The 23374-nt window shown below is 37.0% G+C and overlaps 1 protein-coding gene across 1 annotated transcript; it reads right to left on the reverse strand.

Annotated features, from left to right (window-relative positions):
* Window positions 1–197: 197 nt before the first annotated feature.
* On the reverse strand, window positions 198–22838 carry LOC135465408 (diacylglycerol O-acyltransferase 1-like). The gene is made up of 16 exons (XM_064742644.1): window positions 22444–22838; window positions 17896–17983; window positions 15629–15669; window positions 14828–14913; window positions 12804–12856; window positions 11479–11581; window positions 10958–11098; window positions 9472–9543; window positions 8538–8641; window positions 7906–7914; window positions 7713–7865; window positions 7084–7196; window positions 6222–6287; window positions 4672–4759; window positions 4310–4372; window positions 198–3763 (listed from the first exon to the last, which is right to left on the reverse strand). The coding sequence occupies exons 1-16, from the start codon at window positions 22704–22706 to the stop codon at window positions 3572–3574; spliced, it is 1635 nt and encodes a 544-aa protein (XP_064598714.1). The 5' UTR covers window positions 22707–22838; the 3' UTR covers window positions 198–3571.
* Window positions 22839–23374: the final 536 nt, after the last annotated feature.

A 23374-nucleotide genomic window follows, 5' to 3' on the forward strand; every position in this document is an offset into this window, starting at 1 on the left:
TGTGTGTGTGGTGGGGGGTGGGAGGGGGGGAGGGGCACCCAATCCCTCTGGGATAAGATCTAGTAGCCCCTCCCCACACAGCCAATACCGATATTGCTGTATACAAGCTGCTACCAAACCATCCATTTTGCAAGGCCGAATCTTAGGACTGATAGAGCTACTTGTACATCCTTTATGAAAAACAAATCATGCAGAGATAAACTATGTATAATATGCTCTATTCTCATCTGGTTCCACACAGATTTGTTATTATGAGCCAGTAGATACAAAATAAGAAGAAGAAAAAAAGAGCTCCGATTTCTTCCAAAAAAAAACAGGTTTATCACACGAAATCGGTGAAATTTCTGGTATATAGGTAGCCTATACGGTAAAACGTAATATCTAAATTTTGTTTAACCTGATCGTAACGTTCTATATAGTGCACCACACATCTTAACTACAGATATAAAAATGTCAATTTAATGACTGGGTCTAATACGACAACATTCTGTTCAAGTCAACATGATCATTTAACGACAGTAACAGTATGTCATCTTAACTGTGGATAAGTCCAACAGGGCGCAGAGTTGACTTCGCAATAGCGATACGTGTACCACTGTCTTTTCCTTCAAATATGCACACACTATTACATAAACATATATATTTGCCTAAAATTATACTAAAGAAATAAACGCCACCTCTATAGTATTTGTACAGTTATACCCATGAAACAATAGGCCTGGTACTTGCCTAAAACTACAACAATGCCCTGGTATGGCCCAGTAAAACGTAAACACATAGAAACGTCCGCTCAGTATTCAAAGTGAATTGTTTTGAATCGTAAGGCAAAGTCATACATGTTGAAATGTTTTAACTGTTACAAAAGTCATAGGATAATTTCTTTGATTCAAGTCTGTCAACACTGATTACATTACTCATCATTACTCAATAAATGACTGTCATAGCGGGTCTTAGCGGGTCATAGTAAACAAGTCAGAACAGATCGTAACTATTATAATATCCATGTAACAACTTAGTTTAGGACACCAGTAATGTGGCTCCCACTTTTTCTACTTTAATTTCATCTTGTTAAGCATAATATTAATCTAATGTTGCAAAAGAAACAAGTTGTTTTAGCAATAAACACTGGGTTTGGGGTAAAAACAAACGACATGTAAATAACAAGTAAGCTTGGTTTCAGATAAAATTCCCCTTTTGTTCAAATTTAACCCTATTTGATCACACTTTAACAAATATGACTGTTTAACTGATTTGTCTACGCATGCAGTCTCACAAGTTAAGGAGAAATGACGCACACTTGATATTTATAAAGTACATGTAAACACTAATCTTTTGTACACACTACCCTATTGAGCGGACGACGGTCTATTACATAGAATTAACCTCTTAATATGAACATGGCCTACAATATGATTCCATTCACTCTACAACTGAACTAATGCTACAACACACACATAAAATCAACCACGAATCTGTGTAAACAAAACTTTCGAGATCATTTGACAATCATTAAATGAAAAAAAAAAAAAACAACAAGCAATAAAATCAACAAAATGACAATTTAAAACACATACAAAAATGCTGGCTAAGCCAGTATACGTGCTTATCTGGTGGTAATACAACTGATGTCATACTTCATCAGAGAACTCCATTGCTTAGTTATTCCATTCAAGCACATTTTTAATACAAAACTTGTGTTGATCATAAAAAAGTGAATAATAACTAGTTTGAGTGTTAACCATTGATTCATGTTTGCCCTTGACCTTTAGACTTGTCAAGATCATAAAAGCAATGAAAATACAAGTAAACAATTCATTTAACCTCATTACTTTAGTAAATATTAAAATGCTTTGCAAACTGCATTTTTGTGTCTGTCATCTTCCCTAACAAATGATAAATTCTCAGATATACTCGATCTTGAGGAAAAATTTAACTTCTTCATACATGTAGATATGATTGAACTTCATCATTTGAGTGAATATTTTGATACTTTTTAAATTGCATTTTTATGTCTTGTCATCGTCATTTGGGTCACTGACCTCAATGTATATGAAAATAAACAGTTTGTAAATATATAAATGTATAATGTGACATTACTTGTAAATTTTGTTGATCAACAATTACCATTATCAACGTTGATCAACATTACTGCATTATAGAACATCAATACAATACATACAATTATAGACCAGAAATTAATTGCCAGATCTTCACACCTTGTATAACATTAGGTTTCCAATGTTTACCCAGGAAACATTAGCAGATCTCGGGAATTTCCTTTGTCATCCGGTAATTTCCCCTACCCTGGACATGTTACCAAACCTAAGGAACTCCCTTTCTTTTACAAAACTGCTTCATTTATTTTCCCATAATAAGTGGCACTCCGTTCCAGACTGTTGTTTTTGCAAACATGGTTCATCTTTGTCCTGTAATCGTTCTGTATAACATGTGTAGCTATAGTTTAAACAAATGCAGATGTTTATTAAGATGAAGACCTGTCCCAAACATTATTGTACACAACCTAAAATTTCACCCTTGACTAAGTTGAAAAATTTGTGTTTGATCCTGAGATCTCTTTATCTCAGAAAGGTGTTTTGGAGTTTGCATGGACGGTACAAATATATCCTACTGGAAGTAACTAAGTTTCAAAAGTAATATTTTATGAAATTTACTCGTTTCTAAAATTGAATTTCTGGGGGCAAATTTGGGTCACTTACCACACATATAGCATTACCTATATGCAATCTCATTGGCCAGCCTGATCTGAATGGTTTGTTATTAGCCAATCAAGGCCCACTTCACATGTGCTTAGGCCCAGTTAAAGCATGTGATGTTGCAAAATAGTCAAGAGAATACATGTAAGTCTTGTGAACAGATAACAATCACAGCTCCCCAAAACAGCTATGTACAAGTGTCATCAATGTCAACAGATGCGATCAACCTTATTTACCAAATACAAGGAGATCGGTAGAGCTTTGCTGTTACAAAATTGCAAAGTTAGGTTGTATCACAATTGATAGCTGCGACCATCATCACTACCAGGTTTGTTTCCCAATGAAGCATTCCACAAGCCACATTTTGGTTAAAGATGGCATGCGTTCGGAGTCAAGCCTTTATTCTCATAAACATCTGCATTCACTACGACTTGTGTTGTTGTAGTAATTAAGATTTGCAGTAAAATATTTTTGTGGAAGAGCGCCAAAGAGTCATATTCACACAGCATACATGTATATATGTATACCAGGTTGCTTTCTCACTGTTACCAAGGCAACCAGTACTGTATACTATAAATCACTTCAGTATATGTAGATGTATTTACGTACGTAGAAACTGTGCGTACCTTGTGAAACAGCTCCCACAACACAATGAAGTGCTGTGTGGTCATGACAACAGATTTCTTTGATTGTGTTCAATGTCATCCTCAATAATATTCGAGACAAGATATATCTTTCCCATGATAGATTCCAGGGCAAACTTTTGAGTCATTGTTCCAACCAAAAAAAACCTTCATGGTCCCAATTCTATATTGCAGCTTGGGACGTTGTTCTTGCTGGTTGACAGTTCCTGTATTTTAGCCAAAGAAGCTCAGTGTGGACTCTGTGCCATTAGCAGCCGCCCCAATGGCTCCTGGGTAATTCAGAACGTAGTAGTCATGGAAATAGGATAAAATGGCTACCGGCTGTCCCAGAATCAGCGATATCCACACGGCCATATTGCCGTACTTGCCATGAAGAAAACGGTTGACAAACAGCGCCATGGGAACCTGCATTCAAGCAAAACAGAGAAGTTATTAACACACTGGTCATTTTTTTGCTGCAACATTATCACTGAATACTTCCCTAAATTTATTCATCAATATCATAATCATAACTTTATTACCCCAGCCTCAGGTAAAAAACGTTCTCGGATGTAAATCTAATAATTAAAGTTTCACATTGCAAGGACTCCAGTTTAGCAAGGACTCCAGTTTAGCAAGGACTCCAGTTAGCAAGGGCTCCAGTTTAGCAAGGACTCCAGTTTAGCAAGGACTCCAGTTTAGCAAAGGCAGTATATAAGCATACTGTTTTGATTGATTTCCGATTTAATTAATTTCATGGTATAAAATAACAATCAAAATAAATCCTTGTGACTCAAAAGTTGAGTCCACAAGAAGACTTTACTTACTCACTTGATTAGTAAGAGAAAATTCAACCTCAGGCAAAAGAAATGTCATTTTACAGGTGAATTATGAATTAATCCAGAGATGTGAAACAAAAAAAAAAGACAGGACGTATGCCAGGAGGAATTCAAGAATAGCAATTACTCCTACCTGTAATAACATGGCGCTGAAAGCCCACAGTCTGAACATCTGCAAGGGAATGCTTAGCAGGTACTGAAACAGAAACATCATCAGTTAATTACAGTTAACGATAGAATGCAGATATTTGTAGAAAAAATGTGAACAGTGAACAAGAAAAAAAAAACAACTGCTGAGTATTGACAGATAAAATGAGAAAAAGAGTTTATTAAAATTTTATGACCACATAGCAAAATCAATCTGATTCCAGAAGCCATCATGTAAAGGATTTTTATATATCAATCATCATGCACTTCACTAAATAGTTCCACAGTCTATTTTTTTTAGATGCTTGGATATTTTTTTTCAGAATTTCCACACTTTAATGTATTTACCTCATGGAAAAAGGCAGAGAGGAAGAACACGGTGACAGAGGCAATTGACCTCGGGTAACCTCTCCTCAGTAAAGGCTTGTACAGATGTCTGCAGGCAAAAACAACATCATTTATTTATCTATTTTGAATTATACAACAGTGATTATTTCTTGGGTCTGGGCAAATCAACTAAATGACAAACTTGGCCACATGCAAAGCACACCCAAAATGCCCAAAAAGGAAACTGTACACTACTTATTTCCTCTGAGCCCTTGAGAACAGCGAAGGCAGAGAATTAAAGACAAACGTTTTAAGCCATCTAAACTGTCCCCCTCGGTTCATTATTAGCCAAAATCTGTTATCATCAGCAGCATTTACTGTGTAGGTCACTAATTAGGCCACATCAATTTAAACTGTTGTTTTACGAGCAGAATAAATATTTTTCCAAGGTTGTCAGATGTTATAAAAATAAAACTTTAAAATCATCTAATTTTTGGGAAATAGGAACTGTTCCAGAAATTTCGTCCTATTGAAGGCACATTTACGTGATCAGAAAGCCTAGATGAATAAGACAAATCATAAAAAGTAAAAATCGGACAAAAAAAAAGTGGATTCTCAGTTATATTTTTATTTAATTTTTGTTTTTTTTTTTAGAGTTGGCTCACCCGTAAATCACAAAAATTTACAACTAGAGTCGGGATGTCTGAAATACTCCTTCCTATATTTTTATTTAATTTTTGGGTTTTTTTAGAGTTGGCTCACCCGTAAATCACAAAAATTTACAACTAGAGTCGGGATGTCTGAAATACTCCTTCCATCTATCAACATTTCCAAAAATAAAAGAAAGAAAACTAAGACAACCATAAAAGAAAATGACAGGACATTTTGGCTTCACACAGATTGTTTCATAGGCCCATCATGGTGTGCATGGATTGTATGACTGATACATCGAGTTTGAATGCAGAAATGTAGCAATCAAGAAGAGAATACAGTGTAACATGAAAATGAAAAATCCGTTAATCCACTAAGTACCTGAACAGGAGTACTGTAATTAACCTTAAGTTTAGATCAAAGGGAAGATGTACGCTAAGGTTCAGGGAAATAGGTTCAGTATTTTAGGAGGTGCATGGACAAAATTTGAATACATGGAAAGCACTGTTACACAAAGTACTAAATGGGGGTAATTATGAAGGTAACTGCCATTAAACTTAAGATTGCACGAGTTCAGACGACATGCAGGATGTTTGGTAAGTTTCATCAAAATCGATGCAGTACTGTGGCAAGATATGCGTGAACAAAATTGCGTTTACAGACAAACACACGAACAGACAGGATAATTCCAGTATATAAAAACTTTGTTGAGCGAGGTATAAAATTGGTAATACTACAAATAATCCTCTTGGGAATGAAGAAACTATTTCAGATAATTTGGAGCAGGCTTGATCAAGGATTTATACATGCTTCTCATTCAAAGTTTTGTAACTGATTAAATGCCATTTACTGATACATTACAGTTTTCGTAGCTGACAGGTGCTGTTTTTTTTTTTTGTTGTTTTTGTTGTTTTTTTTACCTTAGAGCCCATCTGTGTACTGGAATGTTCCAATTTGCCCAGAAGTAAGCCACAGTTTCCGCATTCCTGAAATCAACCGATGAAAATATCACTAAAACGTTGCTTTAAACTTGACTGTGCAAGCAACTGAAATACAGTAGCTAGCAGTAATTCAGTACTGAACTACAGCAGCTCCAAGCTTACAAAGCATTTTAGTATCATGGCATGTAAAGTGCTAAGAATGGTTTGAAGTATGCTGTCTTCGTGATGAGTTTTAAAAGTAATGTGTGTAAGCCTACATGTATAATCCATGCTTGGAAAGTACCAGGATGTAACAACCAAAACTGTTAAAGAAGCAAAAAAGCTACATGATACAATTAACTTTCTTGCGAAAGTTCATCAATGAACTCGTACATGCACAATGACTCTCAGAAAAATGTGAGAGTGTGACAGTGAGCCTGTGACAGTGAGCCTGTGACAGTAAGAATAATAGTGTGACAGTAAGAGTGTGACAGTAAGAGTGTGTGACATAGAGTGTGACAGAGTGACATGTGGCAGTGAGAGTGACGTGTCAGTGAGAGTGTGACAGTGACATGTGACAGTGAACCATAACAATACGCAAGTATCTATTACAACAAGAGTGTGAGAGTGAGTGTGACAGTAAGAGTGACAGTGAACCATAGCAATATGTAAGTATCTATTACAACAAGGTTCACGTCGTTTTGTAGATCATAATGGTTTCCACATTTGTCACGTACAGATATGCACACTGTATAATCTTTCCTTCCTGTCACCTTTTGAGACAGTTTTGGTCAAAATGTTACAAGATACAAGAGCTTCTTCACATTTGCACTCTTCACAACATCAACATCCCAACACTTACCACCAGTCTCTGTAGAACTCCCGATCCCCAAAGCGCAGCAACTCCGCCAGGACGTTAAGTGAAGAATGGAAAAACCAGTAGAAAAAGATCAACCACAGACAGTGATTGGGTATCTGAAAAAAACAAAGCAAAACAAAGAGCATGTTTAGTTAAGAATGGAGAAACCAGTAGAGAACATCAACCACAGATTGGCTGGGAATTTGTATGATGTTACCATTACAGAGGACACTCAAATTGAGCAAATAATAACCATGATAAACTTTCCATAAAATGTCCTCAACTTATTTTTTAAATATATGTTTTATTATTATTATTTTATTTGATTGGTGTTTTACACCATACTCAAGAATACATGTCTTTCACTTATACCTTGGCGGAGAGCATTATGGTGGGAGGAAACCGAGCAGAGCCAGAAGGAACCCCACGACTATCCTCAAGTTGCTGAAGACCCTCCCACATATGGTTCAACAGGAAACCAGCATAAGCTGGATCTGAACTCACAGCGACCGCATTGGTGAGAAAGATGTTTTCCAGAGCTACTTAGTCAGTTTATACATGTATCTATGTCAAGTGTTTGTATTTGTTTTTGTTTTTTTTTACCAAAAATCGAAGGAAGTACACAAGCTTACCGCTAGTTTGAGCAAACGTTCCACAACACGCTTGAAGTCCAAATCCTGCAGTGGTTTCATGGAATTGTGAACTGTTGGAATTAGCCACTGGAAATAACAGCACAGATAGTTTATGTAGTATTTTGTCACAGCTGTCCACTCTATCAGTTCATGCTATGATGGGCAGTTTGTACATGCCAATATCACTAACTACAATAAAAATCTCTATATTTTAATATGGATATAATTACATACAGGGTACGATGTAACCAACTGCTCAAACGAATATACTGTTACGGCAATTCTTCAACCGTTTCACATGTTTGCAAGGTGTTTATTCAAGCATATTCTGAAGGCATTATTCTGTGTTGACTGAAAAAATTGTAATTTTTGTGAAGTCCTGAAAATGGCTAATCTAATCAATGTAGTTGTGTCTCAAACATTTCATTCAAAAATGTGCATAAATTTCACTGAAATTTGTTCTTTCATGCATGAAAAGGTTGAGGAATTAGGGTATTGTGGTCTGATTGTCAGTAACTTACCTTCTCAAAAAATATCAAAAATATTGCTTAGGTTTATTTTCATAGTTACTCTTACCTGCTGGGAACAGCTGAAAGGAAAGAAATGAACAAATGGTAAAATGTTTTACTCTTTCAGACAAAAAGCAATTTACTGGCCAGATGTTCACATTATCAATTATTTAACAAAATTTCAAATAAAATGGCAAAGAACTGGTCACAAAACTGGTCAAAAAGAAGTCTATATAAAATGGTTTCCCTGTTCATGGTTATGAAAACATGTACATAATTTTTTGCAAAGATAAGTATTATTGCCTTCAAAAGTTACCATTTCAATGAGTCTCTTCAAAAGGAACCTCTTCCTGATGCGAGCAGATCTGGGAAAATTCAGCTCATAACATAATGTGGGCGTCAGCATGAAATAATACAGATCTGAAAGAAAGCACACAAGTAATCAAGATTTGCTTCTCTCAGACAATTTCTCCCTGGACGGAAGACAACAAATGCCTCTTGTTATGTGTCCCACCAATTTTTTTAATGATCAGCCAAGTGAACAGAATAGCTCCTTCTCTTTACATATCAGCACAACTGTGTGTTCAACACAGCTAAGGCAATGAGACCTAATCATTCAATCATTTTTCACTCATCTAATTACTCATAATTTCAAGCATTTCAAGGACCATTCAATTCATGTACACACCCTCATATGAAGATTAATGGATGTTATTTCCGTAGCTTACTGTTTGTCACTTTCTTTTTCTTTCTGATTGTTGTTTGTCATGCCCCAGGATTTTTCATTTTTGCAAATAAGGCCAGATATGTCAGAGTTTGATTGAACCACTGCTTAAATGATTTAGCACATATCCTTAAACACTTCTAACTGCACTAAAGTGCAATCCTTCCCATGAACACACATGTTCATGAATTTGTACAATTAATACACATTTCAACACATGATTGCAATACCTTGCCCTTTTTTTAACAAGTTAAAAATGGTAAACTGTCTTTTCGTTTCAATACTAGTACAAATTCGCAATAACTTGGATACCACGACACTCCACACAGGAATCTTCTTGTCTTGCACCCAGCCCTATCGTTAAGTGAGTGGCTTATGTTAAGATACATGTAGGAGGCCAATATTAAAAATATAATACTGTAATTCTTCAACCTTTTGATGATATATTCTTTACATATTCATAAAATTATACTTTTTGTAAAGCCCTGAAAATGCATATACTGGGGCATTTGAACAGCCAACTTACCATAATAATTCAGGTTATTCGGGTACTGAACGTAAATCTTTTCTGCTACTGCGCCTGGTATATTAGAGTTATCTGAAATGGGCAAAACAGTTTTGAATTAAATCAAGAATCTGACAGCTAGTCATAAATTAATAGCTTTTCATTTAACTGAACAAAAGTCATATAGTGTAAATAAATGCAGATTAAGTCCTTATTTCAAAGCAGTTTGCATTGATCAGAGACTGCCATGCAGAGGCCACACAACAATAACATCAACAATAGGGGAGTTCTGCGTTTGAACTCTTTTATCAATGAAGGCAAAAAAAGTTCCACTGTATCATGTGATCTGTCAAAAATGTTACGCAACTATTTTTGATCACATATAACATGGGCATCTGAAAAAATTAGATTAGACAAATGACAGAGGAAACTGACAATCTGAGAATATGTGGACTTCCGAAGTTCCTTCTGGAAACAGGTGTCATTTGTGCCTCTGGAAAAGTTTATAACACGTGATCAGTAAATTAATGTCAACAAAGCTTGCCTGACATTTTTCACAGTCACATGACACAGCAGGACTCTTTTACTTCTGACAACAAAAGAGTTCCACCTTGAAACTCCCCTATTGAATCTTTCAATTAACTCCTGTAGCAGAGTTTTCTGATTATTGAAGTTGGGATTCATTTGTTTGTCTTTCAGCAAAACTTCGCTAATTTAATGATGGTATCTTCTAGCTACAATAAGATGAGATGAATGGGCATTCTTTGTAAACACAAGGTAACATCAAGTAAAGAAAAGAATTCTTTTCTTTTTTGGGGGGTAGGAGGAGGGGGAGGGAGGGTAAACTTGTGTTCATCATTATTTTGCTCAAATCTGAGCAGTGTTCCCATACGAACAGTCTATCGGGTCCTAATAATGGAACACCACTCTGACACCATCTGACAAAACATTCCACTCAGAGTATACAGGCATGCAGTAAGGGTCAATTACCAAACCAACTACCAAGTAGATGTAAATAATTCTCACAGGTGCCGAAATTTCAGAAATAATGAAGATCATCAACTTTATTACATTTCCTATACGGATATATACGAAAATGTCAAGCAGCCCTCAATATTCATGGGTAACCCAAATACATTCCAACTAGCCACAGACCAGATGGAACTGACTTCATGTGTTCAAGTGAGAAGGCTACAACTCAAAGTACAACTCAACAGTTTGTAGAAGAACTCAGCCAAGGCTGACCAGTACCTGACCAATGTACATAAGCTGAGTTGTCAGCCAGCAAATATTAAGCTCAGGGGTCACTTTCACAACACTTCCTTAATCATTTTTTTGTAATTTTTCTTGTAAATGGTATCGCATTATGGCCGTATATCCCAGACGTCCTTTATAAAAAAAAAATTGACAAGAAATATGATCCTCAAAGTTTTATGAAAATTGAAATCTTATTTAAGACCAAACTCACAATTCTTGTTCACGAGGTGGACCACTCAACTCAACTTACCTGACTCTGAGACGCTGTGTGATTTCCTCCGGCGATCCTTGAAGCTATTCTTTTGCTGACGGCACCACTTGTTAACACAGATATACGAGACAAGTTTCAGGAAAACCACCGAGTACATCCCCAGTGTAAAGGATGAGAACACTGAAAACAACACAAGTCACGTTAAAAACAGATACCATCCATGAACATTCTATCACGTAAATCAATTTGAGTGTGGATCTCTTAGTTCAGGGATGTTGGAATACAGTGAGGACATGAACACCTAGTTTTACCTTGACTATGGGATTCTTTATGTATATTTCGTAGGCCTTTGTATGTAAACGATACATAACTGGCTAGCAAAGCTGCTTATATATACTATACTGACTCAATCTGATTTGGAACATTCCGACTCACCTGGATTTGTGACATTTTCGACACCTGGATTTGTGGCATATTTGGAATCTCCTGGAGTTGGGGCATTTTTGGACTCAACTGGTTTTGGGCGAGATTTGACATTCCAGGAGACATGTTTGACTTACCTGGATTTGGGTGTTTCACAAGGATAACAGCAGCAGGAACAATCAGCACCCCAGCCAGGTTCAGCGTGTGAATGATCACAGCTAACCTCTCTGACAACCAGTTCTGAAAGTTTAACAATACCTTATGGCAGTGTACTCGCTATACAATGATGCAGAGTCACTCTACCTACGGATTTACATCAAGTCCATGACAATACTTTGCTAACACAGAATCACTGTACTGTACATAGTTCCGTCCATCGCTCCTACATTTCAAGCTTAAATAATATGAAAAAACAAAAACAAAAAACAAAAACAAAAAACAAAACAAGAACCATCACTTAACTTCCTGGCAAAAAAGGTTGAAGGTCTGGTGATCAAATGTTAGAATCCAGCTCTCGCTGCTTTGGCTTACGGCTTTAAGTCAACAGGTTCGTAAGGTACCTCAGGGTGGTTGACTCCTGGGCCCAGCTGTTCAAAGGTGTATTAGCTAATACTGGTGTTAAAACGAAAGAAAGCACCTGGTTTATGTCCACTGAAAGACTACCATTCAAAGTATCTTAAACCGGCATTAAATACTTTAGATTTTTTTCAACATAGTCAAAGTTTAGTGAAACTTCATCTTGACGTCTCCATTATCGACAACAGCAAGTTGACGTCACGTTTACGCTAGCTCTCTAACATCAAAGGTATGTCCTCTATTATACATTTGTGAAGTATTGTCATTTTGCTCTACATGTTATTTGATGAATCTCATTAAAATAATACAGTATGATGCTTTTTAGAAAGCTTGAGAATCCTGCTTTCGATTGAAATATGTTTTAGCCAGGTGTTGTCTTGTCCTTTTAGATATACTTTGTGCCAAATTTTCAATTTCAATTTTTTTGCCAAACTCAGTAGCCAATGCATTTCTCCCAAATCAAAGTACATATATCACAGCTGCAGCCTAACAACATATTTAATATACTGGTACACAATTGTTTTTTTTTAGGCCAAGCACAAAAATGATGATTTGGCTCAAAGTTAAATCTGGTATTAAGTGTTAAACCAGCTTTGAACAAGTTGGCCTAGATGTCAATGGCGGAAACGACTCTAATGAATACCATGAGATACCAACTTCAATGGCTGCTTTAGAAACACACACTGCATGGTCATTAGACTAAAGCTTGTTATAACCAACGCAGTCATTTGCCGCCACTCCCTACAGTCTTGGTCCCCAGCCAGCAACCTGCTTGCATAATTCACGTCATCCATTTTAGTGAAAGATTCTTGAGTAAAGAGTTAAACAAATAAAATAAGTTGGAATCATTTTCAAAAGTAGTAATGTTTTCCTAATTTTTACTCACCTTTGATAATGCACATTCCAAATAGAATGTAATTAAAATGAAAACATTTGACACTGAAACAAAAAAATTAGAGCTGATGAAGTTTCAATAAGTTACCATAAAATGTAGTAAAATTACTGGTCATACTAAACACTCAAAATAAAAAGGCCCATTGTTGCCATTTCAATATTTCAACGATATCATCCTTAGGTTTTAATTCACATTAATAAAAAATGAATTTTATGAATTTTTAAAAAATATTTGTAAAAAATTTTAAAACCATAAGTTTATGTACTAAAACCATAATATTCCTCCCTTTAAGGAAAATGTATCTCTCAATCAAAAAAGCATCAATACCTGTACATCTAAGCGCATAAAAAAAAACCCCGGATGCATCTTAACGTTTTGAATGAATAATTATGGCTTAATTATAGCACTTTTGTAGCCCCATACTTAAAAATACATAAAAATACTTTTTGAATATAGATGTAACATGCTCTAAAAGTAATGATTAGCCTGGAGACAAAATATATTTGTACATGTACATGTGTGTAGTCACAAATTTCATCATGAAATGGGTATCTGTTAATCAGACCATGAGCCCTGAAATATGCTAATTTTTTATGTATATATGTGAGCATCTCATAATTATTATTTACATGTATTATTTATAATCAAAAATTTTTCATCAGCAGTATTAAAGGATGATTGACTGCTGTTTACCATCATGCTGACGAATGATTTGCTGGCAGTAAAAGACACCTGGATTTATTTATTTATTTATTTGATTGGTGTTTTGAGCCATACTCAAGAATATTTCACTTATACAACGGTGGCCAGCATTATGGTGGGAGGAAACTGGGCACAGCCCAGGATAAACCCACAACCATCTGTCGGTTGCTGCAGACCTTGGATTTGAACCTGGGACCTCATCGTACATAGATAGCTCACTGAGCCACCCTAAATGTCTCATAAGTTTTTTTATGTTCAGTAGATGAATCTGTTACATATGAACCTACCAGATTCCTATCGAATCAGATTTAGGTCATAAAATCAGTGTGCGGGATTATAGCTATGCAAGGTTGTCCCCACCGATAAGCTGGGTCATGTCAGGTCCCATGCCTCTCCATTCAGATGTCATGGTGCTCCACACTGTGCCCTACATGCTACTCATAATGTGACCTGACAGAACAACCTTGAACCAAACCGTCTCTAAGGATAACTTATCTGATAAAACATTAGACAACCCTGACTGTTAACACTGTAGACAGAGAAGAGTGGGCTGGCTGTCACACTGACTTTTCTCATGGACATTCAAGGAATTTTTGTCACCATGACATTAATTTGATTTCTGCTGTTATTCTTCCTACATTGTCAAGTAAATATTCCTGCAATGATATGTTGAGAACACATCTGTGTACCTCAGAATAATTTCACCCTGATTTGGCTAAACTATATGTATTCGTTGTCGATTTGTTTTTTAGTGTGGTGCTTACTGTAATTCCTCGACCTTTTTGCATGTTTGCAATGTGATTATTCAAGCATATTCTGAAGGCATTATTCTGTGTAGACTCATAAAATCATACTTTTTTTGGAGCCGTGAAAATGGCCATCTAAACAATGTAGTTTTGTCTCCAAATCAAATTAAAAATGTGCATACACTGAGCTGATAGTTGATCTGTCATATGCGAGAAGGTTGACGAATTAGAGTAACACCACACATACGCATTTCTTTTACATGTATGAATATAAATGAATCTTTTTTCAATGTGGAAGGAGGATATCAAAATAAAATAAAACATCAAATAATTTGTGGGAAATGTGGACTTTCCCACCAATTAAGTGAGTAAAAAATATATTTACGTGATCAGAAATTCATAAATTTCAATTTTATTTATTTATTTATTTTTCTGTTGCATTTTGGATTTCTTGGCTCACTTTAAAACACAAAGTAATCTAGGCGATGATTAACATTACACACAGTTCGTATCCTAATACATGTATCTGTCATGCTTATGTGAATGACCACATGAGCACATACTCACCAAGGACAAGGATGACATTGGGCCAGCTGTACGGGTTTCTCAGAAACACCTTTAATAAGGCCACAGGGTCTATGAGGATACCATACCTGGAATAACGGCAATAAATTATGCACCAAAACATACATTTGTCAATATCTGTCATCAAGATGGGGTCTGTTTATTTATTTATTTATAAATATATATTTACCCTAAATGACCATAATTTTTGTCAATGACTAACCTGCCCATTTTTCCTGATTCTGGGAGTTCCATTGATTTTAAATATGTGTTTTGAGGTTTGCTTGGAACATGGGATGAAATTCTACTGGAAAAATGTAAGTTTTCAGGACAAAAAATAATATTTTGTAACATTTATTTGCATCTAAAACTGCACTTTTGTGGGCGAAATTTTAAGCCATTCAGGGTGTAGGTATATGAATCTTGTTCAAAGCCATACTCAAGAATTCTTCAGTTGTGGGATGGCAGTCAGCTTTATGGATGAAAGAAAGAGGTGTAAAGTAAAGGTAAAGGTCTTCATCCAAAATCTGTAAATTACCACAAAAACTGAAGTAATGTACAAATCTTGAAAGTGTTTACTTCCAACCTTGGTCAGGTTCAGATCTTTCTGTTAGTACGTCTCAGAGCTTAGAGCACACATTTGCACTTGTATACAAGAAGTGAAAGACAGATGCTCAAACCATTCACAGCTGCGATCTTCTACCTCAGAAAAACTACACTTAGGGGTAATAACTATAATTGCAAACATTGCAAGGAAAGACTAGTCTTGTTTTCAATTCCAGTAGAAAGTATCCACAAACTTACTTGATAATGTTCTCAAGAAACAATCTGGCATTGGACAAAACCTGAAATCAGATTATGAATAAGTAAATAGGTCGGCCTTTGTGCGGTAATAAATCCATATATATGGCAAAACTCCGACGTTTCGTGAAACCCTGTGAAATAAGTTGTACCTGTTTTTTTTTATGTAAGCAACATTTTTAACATGCATATTCATTTTATATATTGTTTAACAGGTATTCTTGTTTTCTGTTTTAGATACTCTACAAGTTGAAGTTTGGCAATGAAACAACAACTGACTGAAGAAATTTACTGAGCCAAGGAAATTTTGTGAAAACGGTACGAGTTGAGAAAACCAGACAGAGCTAATAGGAAACCTGCAGCTCTACACGAACATCCAATCAGCAGGTGCTGGCTTGTATCTCCTAACATCAAAGGTCAACAGCCGATTGGTTGTGATTAGGTCACGTTTTAGATAAACTAAGCTGTAGACGGGTGTTCTACTTAAGTATGTCAGACTACCATCAATGATGTGCCCACCCGCACTCGGCGACGGGCCCACCCACACTATGTGAGGTGCCAACCATCACTCTGTGGTGTGCCAACCATCACTCTGTGGTGTGCCAACCTGCGCTCCATGGTGTGCCAACCTGCACTCCATGGTGTGCCAACCTGCACATAATGATGTGCCAGCCTTCGCTCACTGAAGTGCCAACCTGAATTTGGTGATGCGCCAACCTTCACTCAATGATGTGCCAACCTTCACTCAATGATGTGCTAACCTGCACTCAATGATGTGCCAACCTGCATTCAATGATGTTCCAACCTGCACTCATTGACGTGCCAACCTTCATTCACTGATGTGCCAACCTGCATTCAAAGATGTGCCAACCTGCACTCACTGATATGCCAACCGGCATTTGGTGATGTGCCAACCTGCACTCACTGACGTGCCAACCTTCACTGATTGACATGCCAAGTGTCACTCAATGACGTGCTAAGCTGCACACACTGTTGTGCCAACCTGCACTCACTAATGTGCCAACCTGCATTTGGTGATGTTCCAACCTGCACTCAATGATGTTCCAACCTGCACACAATGATGTGCCAAGCTGCACTCAATGATGTTCCAACCTGCACACAATGATGTGCCAAGCTGCATTCAATGATGTGCCAATGTGCTTTTGGTGATGTGCCAACCTGCACTCAGTGCTGTGCCAGTCTGTATTCAGTGAATTGCCAACTACTTTTAAGGGCATGTATTGTTCTGCTATTTGCACGCTATTCAATGTGTGTGTATTCATGTAGTTTTCCACCAGCCTTTTCACTTGTAGTTTAGAAAGTATTAAATATCAAAATATAAGAAAATTAGCTGTCTTCTTTGATATCAAAGAGAGCCTAATATCCTTGCAAAACATCAATGTCGATATACATTTGTCTGTCTTCCATGAGGTTTAACTTTTTAAATTAAATTCAAATTTAAAATGCCGACAATACAAGTATACATTTTATGTTTAAATCCAGGAATCCTCTGATTTAATATTCTAACACAGTAATATCACATTTACATGATCATCAGCAACTGGACATGATGACTTGCATGTCCCTAAAGTAGGGCACACGTGTCCGAGATGGTAAAGGTCTGACAAAGTTTAACTACCCATCTGGTTGCTGACATCAAGGTCTATGCAAGGTTATCATATTTTGCTGGAAAATTTTAGAGACACATCTGTATCACAAAGCCCTTACCTCACTGCAATACAAAATGGATTAACTCCAAATCTTTCTGGAGTATTAGCAACAGGGTAGGTCAAAGGAAATTTCCATTTTATACACAGGGGTGATGTGAAATCACTTGCACTCATGTTGTGTATGCAGGTGTTCCTTGCCAGTGACACACCCCTCTATTTACATGCTGATAATTCCTCCCTGACCTCTGGCAGCTGAGTGTTTTGTCTAACTCATTCTGGGACACAAACTGACCTCAAAGTCACATAACACATGGCTGTGTCCTAAGCAAACACAATAACATGTTGGTAATCCATAGATTTCAAAGAACCTTTCTCCGGTCGCAATACAAGAATATGTCTCCCCATAATGAAGTGTTTAAAACACCAATCAAATAAATAATAGATGAGAATACAGTGCAACAGTCAGCTAAAATCATGCCACCTGCCATTCACTATCATCATTTGTGCCTACTCACTATGGCAAACTGAACATTCTATAGCACAGCCAATATAACATGCATAATATTAAACCTTGAAACTATGAATTAGTAACGCACTTACCAGCAGAACGATGCACAAGTTTAGCAGCCCCCTGTAATTGGTGAATCCACTCGAAGTGCTAAACATGGAGTCGGCATGTCGATGAATCCTGTGGAATAATCAAATGCGACAGAAATTTGAAATCTCATATGGGTAGCTTTAATAACTTGAGAGATGTATAGATCACATTACAACTGCAACTTGAAGCACATTAGTACAGCACAGCAAAGTACTACTGCTGTACTTTACTTGTTCACACATGTGGGGTGAAAGAATTATGTGAGGTTGAAGTCCCTGACACAATACAGAAACATAGTATGTTAAAAATACAAACATCCTGGAACAATAAATTAACATATTTTATAATACATCTGGAAGTTACATGAACATGTGCTTCCATCAAGTCCTTCTTCGTTAAAACCTTCGTCATTTGAAATTCCCAAGGTTACTAATACTGTATGAAAAAGATGAAGACTGTTAATCAGTGGTACATGTACCTAAGTATTATCAAGCACTCACCATTTAGTCTGAATGTTTGTTTAGATTTAAAGGCCATTCTATATACCATTTCAATTACAAGTACCTCATAATGGTCTGTCCAACAGGACAATTCTAAGACCACTAAATCGAGTGCTGCCCTAATACTGCCTTAATATTGCAGCATCATGCTGAGGACACCAGACAAGACATGCCACCCCTCAACCAAACTAACTGCATCATGCTGAGGACACCAGACAAGACATGTCACCCCTCAACCAAACTAACTGCATCTTGCTGAGGACACCAGATAAGACATGTCACCCCTCAACCAAACTAACTGCATCGTGCTGAGGACACCAGACAAGACATGTCACCCCTCAACCAAACTAACTGCATCATGCTGAGGACACCAGACAAGACATGTCACCCCTCAACCAAACTAACTATCAAAATCTATTGATTACTATCATACTGTGTTTGGTACTCATACATGTACCTTGGGAGACTTAACCAACACATTCCTAGGAGAACTAAAAATAAGAATTATGACAAATGTTCAAGACAAAAAGATTATTGCCCCTCAACAGTCAGTTAGTCAGTCAATTACAAAGTCAATTTTGCACACAAACTTTAATCTACATGTACCATCACCACGATATGGATACAAAATTATTTTCATTCATTCACTGATTCATTAGATCTACCACTGTTTGTGTCACAGAATGTCACTTATTTGCTGGATGATGACAGATATTTTCAGATACACCGATCACCCAACAAAACACCCCAACCCACTACTGTACACTATTAAACTTTGGGACCATATATATATGCACACACCATTACTATCACTTTAAGTTGGCACCTTGGGAGATTTCACCAACAAAACCCTATGAATTAGGCCATGACACATATTGCGCATTTCCAGGACATTATTGTCCTTCAACAGTAATACAAGCCAGCTGGAATACATGTATCATATAGCAAATTTTACACCCAAGTTTCAATGTACGAGTATATTGTACCATCGCCCCGACAGGGGTGCTACATGTATACAGTACTGCCAGAGAGGCTTTAAGCCACAATCAATCATTCAATCATTTGATCTACCATTGTCTGTCTCACATAACATTACTTACTTGCTGGAGGACGCCAGATGTTTCCCTATATATATATATCAACAACCTATTCTTTGATGTCCAGGACTGCTCACAAAGGCAGCAGGACAGCTGGACTGACCTGCAAGCTGTTATTACCATGACCAACAACATAGCCTTTTGCTATGTAAGAATTGAATGAGTGTATTTGACGTGCCAATTTAGGAGGCCCATCGCACACACAATTCTATCAGCGGAATGTCCAAACTGGGCCACACAGTGATACGAAGTGGCGATTTCATGGTTGTCAAAGTTGGCACTTTAACTAACAATCAGGCGACAAGTAGCTAGTCGTAACTGCTGTACAATTGTTGTTCTACGCTATTGTGGACATCATCCCAGACAAGCTACATGTAGAAGCTGGCACAGGATCAGTACAGATTTGTGATTTGGGCACACTTTTAGTAAATTAAGTTGAGCTAAAGATATTACGAAACCCTGAAGTCTACCTAATGTTTTACACACCCAATTACTGTGTCAATATTATTATAAATAAATATTTGTATAGTCAGGGTATGAGAATAAAAGGATTTTGTGAAAACATAAGTTAAATTTATGAGGCAACATTCCCCATAATTTGGGCTTTCTTAGGTCATACAGTAATTTAGACACCTTTAAAGGGCATTAAAACGTCCTTTCGTATTTGACCTTGAGGTTTAATGCTAGGCCGCCATTGTACATGTATTGAGAGTTATTTTTCACAGACATGTAAAATTTCTGTGGAATTTATAAGCGTTACTAAATGTTGAAAATTTCTAAACACTTTAATAACGTAATTGATGCTTTGTGTGACTCTCAGGGACATTTCACTAATGTGATGCAGGCAAGGTTTGCTGGTGAAAAAAGTTGTCCAGCGCAGAAAACCATGAACTGCACCTCGGGTAATATGGGGAAACCAAATGTACAAATATGTACTACATCTCAGGGGGTATTTTTAAAAAAGCAGTGGACAAAAGGGCCTGTCACAGCCAAGTCAACAGGAACTAAATTAGAACGGCCAAAGGTCACAAACTGCATCAAGCCTGTCTGAAATGTTCAGGCAGTAATTCAGGCATACAAAGAGTCTCCCTATAAAATATGTGTGGTATACATGGTCTGCCTTCTTCCACAGTAATTTCCTGATCTCATCCAGGCAAAACAAACTTTGCTCCACAAATCAGGGCATTTAAGTTCGAAAAGAAATGGCTTCTTCATGCTACAGATAATTTATACAAGCCAAAAGGACCACGTGCTAATAATTACATAGATTTATCGCTACTTTTTCTACTATTTTCTATATCTACTCTACATGCGTGTTAATTTCACTGACACACCCCAGACTCTAATCTTACATGGTACTAACATTCCACTGATTGCAGTTGACACTTTCAATGGGGGTGTTCAATAACTGGTACCCCTATGTATGTGTACTAGGTGATATTTAAACCCATCAACATGTACAGACTTGTGGGTAATAGAGCATGTCAAAGCCAGGACATGCTGATAGGGTACAACGAGACAGATCAGACACTAGTTTGCAGGAACAAGTATTCGATGTGTCATCAGCAATACTGAGTCCAAACTCCACTAAACCATCAAAAGACGAAAGCACAAAATATATCAATAGATATATCAATAAATAAAAAGATATTACATGCATACATGTAAATTCTAATTTACGTACGAGCAACAAAACAAACACCAAACATGTATGAGATATTAACAGAGTTCCTGTTACAAGAAAAATCAACGAAACAATCAAGGAACTTTTTAAATTTCCAACAACAGCAGTTAAATCTGGTGGCTTATAGGCACACCATTACGTGCAGAATAAAACATCCCTTACACGTAGACTGACAACGCCCTCACTAAAACCGTAAAAACGTGTTAATCGAGGCCTTGAGGGAAACCTCGAAAAAAAAAAAAACAGGGCCTACCTAATTTCCTCAATCTTTTCGCATATGAAAGAGTAAATTTCAGTGCACTTTATGCACATTTTTAGTTAGTTTTTGGGATCAACTACACTGGTTGGTTTGGCCAATTTCACGGCTTCACAAAAAGTAGTTTTATTAGTCAACACCGAATAATGCCTTCAGAATATACCTGAATAAACATCTTGTAAACCGGTGAACAGGTTCAAGAAGTACAGGACTCTACACTTTTCATAACGCATTTGATTGTTTCGTTATTTATTCTTCTCTCGATTTTAATTTCTGTCAAATCCTTAAGTCTTTCATTTGCCAGAATAGAAAAAAAAATTTTTCTTCTGTACCTGTTTTAGCCCCACCTGCATCTGAGGTCAGGTGCCACAGGCTCTACCTGTACCCAACCATGTGATCTTTTTCTTTGTTGTCTCAGGTTATGTAATACCTTTCAGTCTGGTAAACACTCTCAAAGTCAGTACGAATTACAGTTTATTTCTATGAAAAAAAACATCCCTAGTATCATTCAAATTAGAATTATCTTGTGTAATGTGCAGAGACAACAGCGTCAATCTCATCTGATCTTTTTTTATGATTAAATCTGACATCACTCCTGGATTATAACATACAGGCCCGATCAGAGTAAGAAAAATAATTTTCTATACTCTTTAGCCACTTTCTTGGAAAGTTACTGACTTCGAAAACGGATGGGGTTTTTTTTGTGTTTTTTTTTGTCGTTAGATTTGACATAGAGGTACTTGCGTTCTGTGAGAAGCAAAACATTTTTTTTCCAATGGGGCTAAATACGGCGGCATGTTTCCATGACGCTAGGTACGAGAGCCTCACTTTGGTATCCTCGACTTCCCATCTATGACAGGAGACCAGTTTTTTATATGCTTTGAAACATGATAAAATAATATACAAGTAGTACAGGTATGAAAGACATATAACATGGTTATAATTACCATAAACATAAACAATTTTAAACTCTAATTGAAAAAAATAGAAATTATTACAGTTGTTTATCTTACACATGAGCTTGAGGAGCCTCTTCTTTCGCTGTAACAAAATATTCCGGTTCTTGTAACCATTTAGGTAGAAAATTGTGAACAATTCCACCCATGCTGGCTTCCTCTCCTCCCCTATGCTCTTCTGTGAGAACACTGCTCTCTTCTGATGCACCACCATTGTTCACTGCACCATTTTGACTAGCTGTACCACTCACATCTTTATCTTTTTTGTTTCTTTTCCTCAAAACTGGTCCTTTGGAAATCATGCCATTCTTTGCAGCCATGATTACAAATTTTACTCTGTGGCATCAAGTTCAACAGCAGATATATATTTTTTTTTTTTTCAAAACTTCAAGCGGTGTTAAACACAACAGAGTTAGCATTTAAATCAAAATCTTACACTTAATAATGTTTTTCCTCCCAGCATCAGTTTGTGGAAGTCAATCTCATGCTACTTTAGTACTTAGCGCCAGTGCTATGTACATGTACAACACACACAGACGGGTCACTGTGTTGTCCAGTCTACACTACTGTAAGACTTCAACTGACCTCTGGTAAATTTCGCCACCAGTTGTGTTCTGACATACAAAACTGGCACACTCCCAATCGGATGTGCGTCGACGCACATGCAACCACTGCCCTTCCTTATAGTCAAAGCAGGCCGATAATATTTTCAATCCTATATAGTACATGCATAAATGCATGCATGCGCTCTGAATAGCTAAAAATAACTCCACTCTGCCGGGAATCAACAACTAGGACTGGTCAGTGCGCCCGAGTGGGGAGGTACTGAGCACACCGCCAGCGCCACCTGCCTTTGTGTTTGTCTGTATTTTTGTTCTCACATGTGAGAGAATTAGCATGCGGCAGATCAACACGACCACGTGGTCACACGGTGCATGGCTGCTGACTGCATGACATCCAGCTGTTCGACAGTCGCAAAGCCCAAATG

Source organism: Liolophura sinensis, chromosome 5 (genome assembly GCF_032854445.1).
Source record: "Liolophura sinensis isolate JHLJ2023 chromosome 5, CUHK_Ljap_v2, whole genome shotgun sequence".
NCBI lineage: Eukaryota > Metazoa > Mollusca > Polyplacophora > Chitonida > Chitonidae > Liolophura > Liolophura sinensis.

Coding starts and splice junctions, on each gene's coding strand:
- LOC135465408 (XM_064742644.1), bottom strand. CDS start 22,706: ATGGCTGCAAAGAATGGCATGATTTCCAAAGGACCAGTTTTGAGGAAA. Junction 9,544..10,957: donor ACACAGCGTCTCAGAGTCAG/GTAAGTTGAGTT, acceptor TGCCCATTTCAG/ATAACTCTAATATACCAGGC. Junction 8,642..9,471: donor GAATAACCTGAATTATTATG/GTAAGTTGGCTG, acceptor GCTTTCTTTCAG/ATCTGTATTATTTCATGCTG.